Source organism: Mercenaria mercenaria, chromosome 16, assembly GCF_021730395.1.
Source record: "Mercenaria mercenaria strain notata chromosome 16, MADL_Memer_1, whole genome shotgun sequence".
Classification (NCBI taxonomy): Eukaryota; Metazoa; Mollusca; class Bivalvia; order Venerida; family Veneridae; genus Mercenaria; species Mercenaria mercenaria.
The window spans coordinates 65,672,615-65,685,889 of NC_069376.1; the positions used below are offsets into that span (position 1 = coordinate 65,672,615).

Below are 13,275 nucleotides of genomic sequence, written 5' to 3' on the forward strand. Positions count from 1 at the left end.
AGCTATTGCTTTGAAACTTGGAATACTTGTTCACCATCATAAGCAGACCCTGTACATCAAGAAACATAACTCCATCCTGCTTTTTGCAAGAATTATTGCCCCTTTTGGACTTAGAAAATCAGTTTTCTTGGTTAAGTTTTATGTTTAGGTCAGCTTTTCTCCTAAACTATCAAAGCTATTGCTTTAAAACTTGCAACAGTTTTTCACCATCATATTCTGACCCTGTACAGCAAGAAACATAACTCCATCCTGCTTTTTGCAAGATTTATGGCCCCTTTTGGACTTAGAAAATATCAGATTTCTTGGTTAAGTTTTATGTTTAGGTCAATTTTTTCTCTTAAACTATCAAAGCTATTGCTTTGAAACTTGCAACACTTGTTCACCATCATAAGCTGACCCTGTACATCAAGCAACATAACTCCATCCTGCTTTTTGCGATAATTATTGCCCCATTTGGACTTAGAAAATCATTTTCTTGGTTGAGTATTATGTTTAAGTCAACTTTTCTCATAAACTATCAAAGCTATTGCTTTAAAACTTGCAACAGTTTTTCACCATCATAAGCTGACACTGTACATCAAGAAACATAACTCCATCCTGCTTTTTGCAAGAATGATGGCCCTTTTTAGACTTAGAAAATCATGGGTAGGACAATATTTCTATTATACAAAAAGAATCAGATGAGCGTCAGCACCCGCAAGGCGGTGCTCTTGTTTTTAAATTATGAAAACTTGAGAGTATTGTCTTCTGTCTTCCCTCATCCACTGGTTGGATATGGATTGAAATTTACATATTAAATGAGAGGTAATAACACACTAGTACATATATTCTCCCTATTCATGATTATTATGGAACCTATCTCTGTTTATATTTATAGTTATTTCCACATTTTTAGCGCCCTTTTTGAAGAAAAAGTAGAGCTATTGCACTCGCCCCGGTGTCGGTATCGCCGTTGCTGTTGGTTAATGTTTTTGATGAAGTCAAGTATCTCTGTTACTATCAAAGCTATTGACTGACTAGAAACTTAAAATAATTATTTACGATCAAAGTCTACACCAGGAGAAACAATCCCTATAACTCTGATTTGAATTTTGACAGAGTTATGCCTCTTTTTAACTTGGAATTTATTGGTTAAAGTTTTTACTGGCAAAGCTCTAATTCAGAGTCAAGAACTGAGAAAAGTCGAGCATGCTGTCTAACGGACAGCTCTTGTTTCCATAAAAATAGATGATATTAAATTTTCTTGTTTAATCATGTTATCTATGACCATATTAATTGCAGAAAGAAGCTTCAGAAGAAGCCATTAGGAGACATAGAGAACAGTTACGCAATGAATTCCAGCCTCCAAAGAATGAGAGCGAAGGCGAGACAGATGATGATCTAGACAATGATGTGGATTTAACTAAGTAGGTTCCCCGTCCCACCTACAGCTTGTATTGCATGCTAGGGCATAATTATATTATGTTATGATTGGCTGGTATTGGATATGTAACCATGGATAATCATATGATTGGATGGTATTGGATATATACCTATATATAATCATATGATAGGATGATATTTGGTTGAGCAACCATGGATAATAATATGATTGGAATTTGGTTATGTTACCATGGAAAACCATATGATTGGATGATATTTGGTTATGGAACCTTGTATAATCTTATAATTAGATGATATTTGGTTATGTAACCACAGATAATCATATGATTGGATGACATGGTTATGTAACCATGGATAATCATATGACTGGATGATGTTTGGTAATTTAACCATGATATATCATATGACTTGATGGATTTGGTAATTTAACTTTTCTTTGGTAGGGTTGATTTTGACTGGAAGGTGTTACATATCCATACATTGACTTTAAGTATGACTGACCATTTTTAGGCCTATTTTCATTTGTTATAGCATATATAGTGCCAATAACTTCACCTACAATCATGCTTTTACCAGCATTCAGATTGACTTGCATTCTGCTTAACAATTGTCTACTAAAGTAAAAAGTATTTGCTAATACCAGGGCTATATCCAATATTTGCCTATATTTTTAACAGGTTTCCTACATTTCTAAAGACCTATATCTCCTATATTTAGAATAATGTCTGTTAAAGTTTTCTACTACCGTGACAGTTTGCCTTTTCACTTAGCTCCTTCAAGGTGAGAGAATGGTCGGCAAGTTTTGTAAATAAGACATGACGATGAAAATAGGTACGGCTTCTGAGGCAAAGTGATAAATCACTGAGTTTGAACTACTTGCACATGTTATTTATTGAAAACCAGAATGGTTACGTAGAATTATTTCATATTAGGAAGATATCTGGTAGGCTTAGGGGTGATTTTACCCAAGCTCCTTAAATATTGTCAGTTAGGGGACCTTTGGGTGTTCCTGTCCCACTGAAACTAAAAATCTGCATTATCGTATAAAATAAATGTCACTTGAAACCTGACAAAACAAACAATAGGTGAAGGCCAGTAAGTGTTTACATTTCTTTTATATGATATTACTGTTGTAATTATACATTATGGTATTATGTTTAGTTGAAGACTTCCTATAATACTTCCTAGAATATGTACGGATAATGTAAGTTTTTTGTGTGTTATAACATCAAGGGATTCTGCAGAATGTTATAACATGAAAAAAATGTACATTTACGCTTTTCTACTACAAACTTGTGAAAAAAATGAAATTGTCCATCAGTATCATTAAGTGTTCATGAAATGCAAAGGAATGTCAGTGTTGTTACATTTCCAATTAAAATATCCATTATAGTGCTGTAATACGTTGACACTTCACTTTGTAATTTGCATGTATGAAAATTTGTGTAAGCAGTATGTGAGGTTTAACACATGTTTACTCTCCTGTTAACATGTACTCTAAAATTGACAAAGCTAGAATAAATTAAAGCTTGGACATGTCCTATGTTACCATGACAATCTACGTTCTTAAATAAAGGTATCGCTTTACTGCTTTTCTGAGATCAATATGCCTCCCAAGACCTGTTTTCCTCCGAATGACATTCACAGACTGGGAAGGTGGTGTCACAATCCTCTTGTGGCTGTGACAATATCCTATATGTGAATGATCTGGAAAACTGTAAATCCTAAAAACTGTCAGTTTCCTTGGCTGTATCCTACACTTGGTGTTACTTACATTATTCCTGCCCACAACACACCTTCTCAATGATTTTTAGTTCGACTATTTGAAGAATAAGTAGAGCTATCCTACTCACCACAGCATCGACGTTACACCCTGGTTAAGTTTTTCGTACCAGTCCACATATTGACAAAGTCTTTTAAGATAAAGCTTTGAAACTTTCAACATTGGTTTACCATCACCATGTCCAGATATAGGCTAGAGTACATAACTCTGTCAAGCATTTTGACTGAATTATGGCCCCTTTTGACTTAGAAATCTTGGTTAAGTTTTTCGTACCATTTCATATTTTGACAAAGTCTTTTGAGATAAAGCTTTGAAACTTTCAACACTTGTTTACCATCACCATGTCCAGTTGTGGGCAAGAGTACATAACCCCATCAAGCATTTTGGTTGAATTATTGCCCCTTTTTGACTTAGAAATCTTGGTTAAGTTTTTCGTACCAGTGTACATTTTGACAAAGTCTTTTGAGATAAAGCTTTGAAACTTTCAACACTTGTTTACCATCACCATGTCCAGTTGTAGGCAAGAGTACATAAGTTCATCAAGCATATTGGCTGAATTATGGCCCCTTTTGACTTAGAAATCTTGGTTAAGTTTTTTGTACCAGTTTATATTTTGTGTAAAGTGTTTGACATATGGCTTTGAAACTTTTATAGCTTGTTCAGTATAATAGTCTCTATCAATAGGGAAGAGTACATAACTCTGTCCTCTCTTTTGGCTGAATTATGGCCCTTTTTGAACTTGGAAATTGGTTCTGTTTTGTATATGTCCATGTTTTGTCAAGACTATTTGACATATGGCTTTTAAACTTTAAATACTTGTTTATCATTATGATTTCCATCTGTAGGCAAAAGTACTTACCTCTGACAACTATTTTGGCTGAATTATGGCCCTTTTTGGACTTTGAAATTTGTTCAGTTTTTCTTACAAGTCAGCATTTTGTCAAAACTATTTGAACTGTGGCTTTGAAACTTTTAACAATAGGGAAGAGTATATAACTCTGTCATCTTTTTTGGCTGAATTATGGCCCTTTTTGAACTTGGAAATTGGTTCTGTTTTGTATATGTCCATGTTTTGTCAAGACTATTTGACATATGGCTTTTAAACTTTAAATACTTGTTTATCATTATGATTTCCATCTGTAGGCAAGAGTACATAACACTGTCAACTATTTTGACTGAATTATGGCTCTTTTTGCACTTGGAAATTAGTTAAATTTTTCATACAAGTCCATATTTTGCCTAACATATAACTTAACATATTTGTCATCATGGTCACACATTGCCATTTAGTGCAAGACTAATCGAAATCCACAAATACAGGAACATTTTTTATTTAATAAATTTTTTTCATTTGTCTGAAAATCTATGGAAATATTTTGACCCCATTCTTCAATCAATTCTTCGAATAGTCGAGCGCGTTGTCATCCGACAGCTCTTGTTTTTAGCTCACCTGTCACATAGTGACAAGGTGAGCTTTTGTGATCACCCTTCGTCCGTCGTCCGTCGTGTGTCCGTGCGTCCGTGCGTCCGTCCGTGCGTCCGTCAACAATTTCTTGTCTGCACGATAGTGGTTTCATTTATGATTTTATTTTAACCAAACTTGCACACAACTTGTATCACCATAAGATCTCGGTTCCTTTCTTGAACTGGCCAGATCCCATTATGGGTTCCAGAGTTATGGCCCCTGAAAGGGCCAAAATCAGCTATTTTGACCTTGTCTGCACAATAGCACTTTATTTATGATTTGATTTTTACCAACTGGCACACAACTTGTATCACATAAGATCTTGAATTCCTTTCTTGAACTGGCCAGATTCCATATGGGTTCCGAGTATATGCCCTGAAAGGACCAGATTTAGCTAATTTGCCCTTGTCTGCACAATACAGACTTCATTTATATTTGAATTTTAATCAAACTTGCAACAAACTTGTGTTGCCATAAGATTCAGTTCCTTTGTTGAACCGGCCAATCCCCTAATGGTCCAGAGTTATGGCCCCTGAAAGGCCAAAGTTAGCTATTTTGACCTTGTCTGCACAATAGCAACTTCATTTATGATTTGATTTTAACCAAACTTGCACACAACTGTATACCACAAGATCTTGTTCCCTTTCTTCAACTGGCCAGATTCCATCATGGTTCAGAGTTTTGTCCCTTAAATGTCCAGAATTGGCTATTTTGGCTTTTGAAAGCCATATTAGAGACTTCATTTATGTTTTAATTGGGAAATACAAACTTCCAAAATATCTTTCGACACATTAAATCTTGGATTCCATGACAAATCAGACCAATCATAGTTTCCAGGTTATTTTATATCTGTTTACACCACTGATTTAGTCAAAATGGATTTATATCAGTAAGTACTTACAGGACTATTTGAAATTTTCATTATTTGTCATTAGTTGACCGAGCCAATCAGGGTAAAAACTATGGACTGATTTTATGTCAAATTACCTCCCTTTATTTCAATTTAAAATGGGTATATCTCCGTACTAATGAAGATACTGATCTGAATTTCATTTTTGTCATTAGATTTATTTGGCAGATCCTTCTTTGTTAACTTACATTAATTTTCTTTGAATTACTCCCTTTTACGTTACTATTAATTGCCTATTATTAGTTAATTTTTTTATTTTGCCGTAGGAAAACCGAACCACTTTTTGTGTACACATGGATGGTACCTCCAATTTTTAGGTGTATTTTGACATATCTGTACCTTGTAAGAATTTTGTTTTTCTTTTTGGTTAAATTTCTTTCCTTTGTTGTTCCTGTTCTTTGGACTTAGATATTTTTTCTGAGGACCTTCTTGTCCTCAAGTGCAATGATAACAGGTGAGCGATATAGGGCCATCATGGCCCTCTTGTATTTGTTTATCATTTCATTAAATGGATTCTTTTATTCTTTTTAAAGTTTAAGATGAGATAAATGTTTTGGAAAGACTGACAAAGTAACTAATTAATGGGTAGATAGACAGTGCAATCACTACATGCTTCCCTTTAGAGTTATAGATAGGATAATGAGGCAATTGCATTGTTACGAAAAATCTAAGAATGAGAATTCTTAAACCTCAGTATTAATCATGAAATATGATGCACATTGATCGGTAGAGAGCGTATCATGAGCGTACCATAACGGAAAGTTAGTGACCATCCTTAACATTTTCAGTTTTTCCCTGTTAAGCTCAAACCAAAGCAAAAACATGTTTTTGAAAGCATCTAGTGGTCATTATGTTTGTCCATGGTCCATTTCAAGTTACTTCTTCATTAATTTGTATCACACCAAATATGCCAGTTGGTAGATCTAGTCTAGGTTCTTCTGCTGAACTGGACACAAAACCGCAGTTGATTGACAATGTCTGTGGATGCCAGACATGCTTATTGTCATAACATGTATTCATAGTATAAACATCTGAAATTATAGATCAGAGAGATCATGTATAATACATGTTTTTAGAGGAATGACACAAAGTTGGACATCAAAAACCGTAGGGATGCCGACGTGTTTATTTTCATAACATGTATTTATAGTATAATCAGAAAGTACAAGTTACTGTTTAGTAAAGTACATGTTATCAGAGGAGTGACACAAAGATGGACAACAAAACTACACCGTACTGTCCAACCAAGGAAGGAACGAGAAACAAAACTACACCGTACTGTCCAACCAAGGAAGGAACGAGAAACAAAACTCACCGTACTGTCAACCAAGGAGGAAGAAACAAAACTAAACGTATGTCCAACCAAGGATGGAACGAGAAACAAACTAAACGTACTGTCCAACCAAGGAGGAACAGAACATAAACACACGTCTGTCCAACCAAGAAGGAACGAGAAACAAAACACCATGATAGAAAACAAAAATATATTGCTAGTGTTATACAATAGGATGTGATAAACTTTACAACTACCTGTGTTTGTAATAAATTCATAAACAGTGATAAACATATAGGAAGTATCTCATTAAAGAAAGATAGTATCAATACATGGTAATTGCAATAAAGACTTTGTTATGAAACAACTAATTTAAAACAAAAGCTGATACTTTAGTTAAACTTGACTCGGTGTTTGACGTGTTGTTCCTCACATTTATTATTTCCCAGTTCTTGAATAGTAAATTTCAAACTATCAAGAATGTGATAATTGTTTTGAATATCATCTTGCCAGGTGTTAACTTGTTTCCAAAACCCTGCAGAGACAAGCATTTCAAGGATTTTATCCAGTGACTGAGAAGATACTGTTTTTATATAACACCACTAGCACCTTTGGTGTTATTACTTTTCTGAGGTTGACAGTCTCCTATATCACCCTTGCTAGCCTGTGTTATTTATATACTGTCCCTTAAGACATGTTCACAGTATTGGCCTTTTTAGCTCACCTGTCACAAAGTGACAAGGTAAGCTTTTGTGATCGCGCAGTGTCCGTCGTCCATGCGTGTGTCCGTAAACTTTTGCTTGTGACCACTCTAGAGGTCACATTTTTCATGGGATCTTTATGAAAGTTGGTCAGAATGTTCACCTTGATGATATCTAGGTCAAGTTTGAAACTGGGTCACATGCCATCAAAAACTAGGTCAGTAGGTCTAAAAATAGAAAAACCTAGTGACCTCTCTAGAGGCCATAATTTTCAATGGATCTTCATGAAAATTGGTCAGAATGTTCATCTTGATGATGTCTAGGTCAAGTTCGAAACTGGGTCACGTGCAGTCAAAAACTAGGTCAGTAGGTCTAAAAATAGAAAAACCTTGTGACCTCTCTAGAGGCCATATATTTCACAAGATCTTCATGAAAGTTGGTCAGAACGTTCACCTTTATAATATCTAGGTCAAGTTCGAAAGTGGGTCATGTGCCATCAAAAACTAGGTCAGTAGGTCAAATAATAGAAAAACCTTGTGACCTCTCTAAAGGCCATATTTTTCATGGGATCTGTATGAAAGTTGGTCTGAATGTTCATCTTGATGATATCTAGGTCAAGTTTGAAACTGGGTCACGTGCCGTCAAAAACTAGGTCAGTAGGTCTAAAAATAGAAAAACCTTGTGACCTTTCTAGAGGCCATATTTTTCATGGGATCTGTATGAAAGTTGGTCTGAATGTTCATCTTGATGATATCTAGGTCAAGTTTGAAACTGGGTCACGTGCCGTCAAAAACTAGGTCAGTAGGTCTAAAAATAGAAAAACCTTGTGACCTTTCTAGAGGCCATATATTTCAAAGATCTTCAAATTGAAATATTGGTCAGAACGTTCAACTTGATGAGTCATAGCTAGCTTCAAGTTCGAAACCTGGGTCCATCATGCCATCCAAACAAAACTAGGTCAGTAGGTCAAATAATAGAAAAACCTTGTGACCTCTCTAAAGGCCATATTTTTCATGGGATCTGTGTGAAAGTTGGTCTGAATGTTCATCTTGATGATATCTAGGTCAAGTTTGAAACTGGGTCACGTGCCGTCAAAAAACTAGGCCAGTAGGTCTAAAAATAGAAAAAACCTGTTGGACCTCTCTAGAGGCCATATATTTCATGAAATCTTCATGAAAATTTGTCAGAATGTTCACCTTGATGATATCTAATTCAAGTTTGAAAGTGGGTCACGTGCCATCAAAAGCTAGGTCAGTAGGTCAAATAATAGAAAAACCTTGTGACCTAACTAGAGGCCATATTTTCCATGGGATCTGTATGAAAGTTGGTCTGAATGTTCATCTTGGTGATATCTAGGTCAAGTTTGAAAGTGGGTCACGTGCCGTCAAAAACTAGGTCAGTAGGTCAAATAATAGAAAAACCTTGTGACCTCTCTAAAGGCCATATTTTTCAATGGATCTTCATGAAAGTTGGTCTGAATGTTCATCTTGATGATATCTAGGTCAAATTCGAAACAGGGTCATGTGCGGTCAAAAACTAGGTCAGTAGGTCTAAAAATAGAAAAACCTTGTGACCTCTCTAGGGCCATACTTGTGAATGGATCTCCATAAAAATTGGTCAGAATGTTCACCTTGATGATATCTAAGTCAAGTTCGAAAGTGGGTCATGTGCCATCAAAAAGTAGGTCAGTAGGTCAAATAATGAAAAAACGTTGTGACATCTCTAGAGGCCATATTTTTCATGGGATCTGTATGAAAGTTGGTCTGAATGTTTATCTTGATGATATCTAGGTCAAGTTTGAAACTGGGTCAACTGCGATCAACAACTAGGTCAGTAGGTCTTGAAATAGAAAAACCTTGTGACCTCTCTAGAGGCCATACCCTTGAATGGATCTTCATGAAAATTGGTCAGAATGTTCACCTTGATGATATCTAGGTCAAGTTTGAAACTGGGTCACGTGCCTTAAAAAACTAGGTCAATAGGTCAAATAATAGATAAACCTTGTGACCTTTCTAGAGACCATATTTTTCAATGGATCTTCATGAAAATTGGTCAGAATTTTTATTTTTATAATATCTAGGTCAAGTTCAAAACTGGGTCACATGAGCTCAAAAACTAGGTCACTATGTCAAATAATAGAAAAAACGACGTCATACTCAAAACTGGATCATGTGGGAAGAGGTGAGCGATTCAGGGCCATCATGGTTCTCTTGTTTTATCTTGTAAAAGATTTTCTGCCAGTTTTAACCAGTATCTGACATGTCTATACATTGCTTTTTAGAGACATATACATAATTATGTTTTATTTGTTTGTTTTGTTGGTTAAATGCTATTTTTCAATAGTATTTCATTTATATAAGTGGTCATTAAACTAACCAGTGTTTGTGGATTCCCTGTTCTCCCCAAGTATTCCAAACTTCCAAAGTTAGGCAGTGGCAGAATGGCAACAGAGATGATACACCTTGCCAGGGATTTGAATGTATGATCTTCTGCTTTGAAGTATTGTGCTAATATTTCTGAGCTAAAATAATTCTTATTGAAAAAAATGTCATTTACTTAGAAATTACTGACCCCTAGAACTCAGCATATACTATATCTCCTGTTCTGTTAAAATTCTGATGCCAAGATGCAATAGGAATTGATAGGGGCCATAATTCCAAGAGTTAGAAAGCACCTTTATCCAATAGGCCCTTTCCTATAGTTTGTTTCATTTCTTTTACATTACTTGTTTTTCAAATAGATTCCAATGAAATAAAAATGCCTGACCTTACAAAGCTGTATATGAATTTTTTGCCTGTTTTACTTCATGAGATTGAAAAAAGGAAGAATAAGTTTGCACATTTTGTGTTGCAGTCACATTTTAATGGAATACAAATATGAATGATTTCAGATGTTTTCTCTGCAGTGGCAGTAGAGGCCTAGAAGTGCTGTAGTACCATAGTGTCATACCACATTAGAATGCAGTATTTCAATTTTCAGCCTTCCATTCACCGACATTAACTTCCAAATAAGCTTACGTTGCATATATTTTGTTTTGCTTCATATTTTCTTTTTATTGTATCCCATTATTTCATCTTTAGTATATGAAATCCACAAAGTTACTGTCTCCACAAAATAACTGTTCTGAATGAACGTAAGGAATTGAATGTACTCATACAGTATACATTTATTTCAAAAGTAGCATTACCAATTGGTTACAATGAACAAATATCCATCCTGCTTTTTCTGAACTTTGCATGTCCTGAACTAGGTAAATCTCTATGTTATACTTGGTGAACCCATATTTAGTTTTTGTTACTTTCCTTATCAGAAGATATGATTTATTCTTATAGCAAAATAATTGTTATAAAGTACTCCCAGTATTATCTGAGCATGCCTGTCTTTATATTTAACCTCATCTGCATGGCACCTTTTGGCAAGTGTGAACAAACTAACATAATACCAGTCCAGTGCAGCAGAGCGTAGGCAGACAAAATTCCTCTTTATTATGCTTCATTTATATGCATGCTTCAAAGAATATAGAGATGTGCTATTTTGCTCATGTTTGGTCTGTAGACATCTTCAACTTTCATATCAATAGCTAGACAATTTGTCAAACATCATAGGATGCTTGCCTGCACATATATTTTAGGGGTCAGTAGATCACTTGAACTGAAAACAGTTTCCAAGCAGTAACTGGGGAACACATGGGACAGTGGTCAGACTTTGTCAGGTGATTGCATGTAGCCAGTACATGACCCCTAAAAATGTATGGGTCAGTAATTAAAGGACAAGGTCACAGTTACTTGAAGACAAGAAACAGTTTTTTAGCCTAGGAAGGTCAAATTTTGTAGATGGATTTCCTTTGATCAGTAAAGGACTCCTGTTAAGTTGTCAGTCTTCAAAGGTCAGGGTCATTTAGTCCGTCAAAGGTCAGGGTCACAATGACATTGACATTAAGAATGGTTTCTGGTCAATAGTTTGAGACATTGAACTTCATAACATCATTGTTCATGGTCAGTAGATTACCTCTATTGATTCTAGGTTTTGGGTAGAGGTCAAAGGTCAAGGTCATAGTGACCTTGAGTGTTAAATGGATTTAAGGTCCATACATGAAGAACACTGGCCCGAAAGGCATCAACTTATTTAACATAATAATTTAATATTGTCTGTATTCAGCAGCTAGATGACCCCTTTTGGGTGGGGGTCAGTCACAGAAGACTTGAGACTGAAAATAACTCAGCCATTTTCCCCAGACAGGCTGTCGTGGGAGCATATGTCTTTCACAATCAGTCCTTGTTCAGACTTATGTTTCTTTAAATTATGTGTGTGTTGTAAAACAATAGGCAGATAAGAGATTTTGTCTGCCTATGGAAATGAGAAAAAGTTGGGGTTTGTCTTGATATTATTTCATTTTCTTATAAAATGGCATATATTTTTTCACATAATACTTTATCATAATCACACATGTGTATATCCCATGGTGCTTTGCTAGCTATATGGTACCAGTGGCGCCACCTACATTCCTAACACAGCAGCAGACAGACACAGATGAGGAGTTGGGTATCGTTAATGATAATGGATCAGAGTCGGACCAGAGCCCTGAACGAGAGCCCGAAATCGTTACATTTAGCGGGTTTGTATTAAATATGGTTGTTGCATTTTTGTGTATAACATTAACACTTAGCTGGTGTATTTTCACCTTTTAACCAGAACTACATTTAATCACGGTTTTATACAATTAATGTGAAACATGAGCAATCTTTTACTAATGTTTAATGTTTTAATAAAGTGCTCTAACTTGTGTTTGAAAAGCATCTTGTTTATTTTTGTTTTTTTGTTTTTCATGTGCGAGTGTGTGATTTTGGTTTCTAGTTCATAGATATTTCAAAAATTAGTATTTTCACCTATAAAATGGAATGTCTGTGAGTAATTTTGTATCATTGTTAAGTACACATTTTTTTTCTCTAGTTGACTGCATGTACAACGATTTAATCAAGACAAGGATGAAGGCATTTGACACACACCAATTCTGTCTTTAGATGTAGTAAACTTGTATAAAACAAGGGCAAATCTAAGTCTTCTTCTGCAACATAAAGACAAAATTGAGAAGTCACAAAAATCCTCCATTTCTGTTATCTCAGTATGCCACATTTACATTGCCCAACCAGCCTCAAATGCTATGTGCGCATTTGAGATACAATTAATATGGCCCCAAACAATGCTTAATGTGTATAAATATATATTGTTATCTCATAGAAATATGGAAGTTACTGATTGAAGTTATGGGTCAACTGCCTTAAGTTTGTCTTATCTGGATAATATATGTAAATAATGTTTATTTTACTATGGAAACAGTGGTGGGCCATTCAGTATAACTTTTCTTAGGTTTGTATCTAAAATCAAAATAACATCATAAGACTTTTTACTTCTTATAAGTAGTAATTAACTAGATATAATTGTTGATCTCTTGTAATAATGTAATAGAATAAGGGGAGAGATTTTCTATACATTAACTAACATTGTGGGAAATTTAGTCTTTATTAGATAAGCCTAGACATTTTGTTTTTAGCTCACCTGAGCAGTGCTCTGGATAAGCTATTGTGATCACTGATCGTCCATTGTCCATCTGTCCATCCATCCACACTTTCCTTCAAACAACATCTTCTCTTAAATCTTGTGATGGAAGTTGAAGAAACTTGACCTGGATGTTCCTTGTGGGGTCTACTTCCAAAATTGTTCAAACTGTTCCACTTAGTTGCACATGGCAGCCAGGGGGCG

The 13,275-nt window shown here is 35.2% G+C and overlaps 1 protein-coding gene across 8 annotated transcripts in view; it reads left to right on the forward strand.

Moving 5' to 3' along the window:
* Nucleotides 1-13,275, forward strand: part of LOC123540234 (coiled-coil domain-containing protein 60-like) — a 98,044-nt gene that overhangs the window by 27,639 nt on the left and 57,130 nt on the right. For 7 of the 8 annotated variants that reach the window (XM_053527295.1, XM_053527298.1, XM_053527296.1 and 4 more), the window contains exons 6-7: nucleotides 1,282-1,406; nucleotides 11,990-12,130. In XM_053527295.1, coding sequence (XP_053383270.1) covers nucleotides 1,282-1,406; nucleotides 11,990-12,130 — 266 coding nt within the window. The remainder of the gene's footprint in view (nucleotides 1-1,281; nucleotides 1,407-11,989; nucleotides 12,131-13,275) is intronic. The other variant, XM_053527300.1, reaches the window with a different exon arrangement.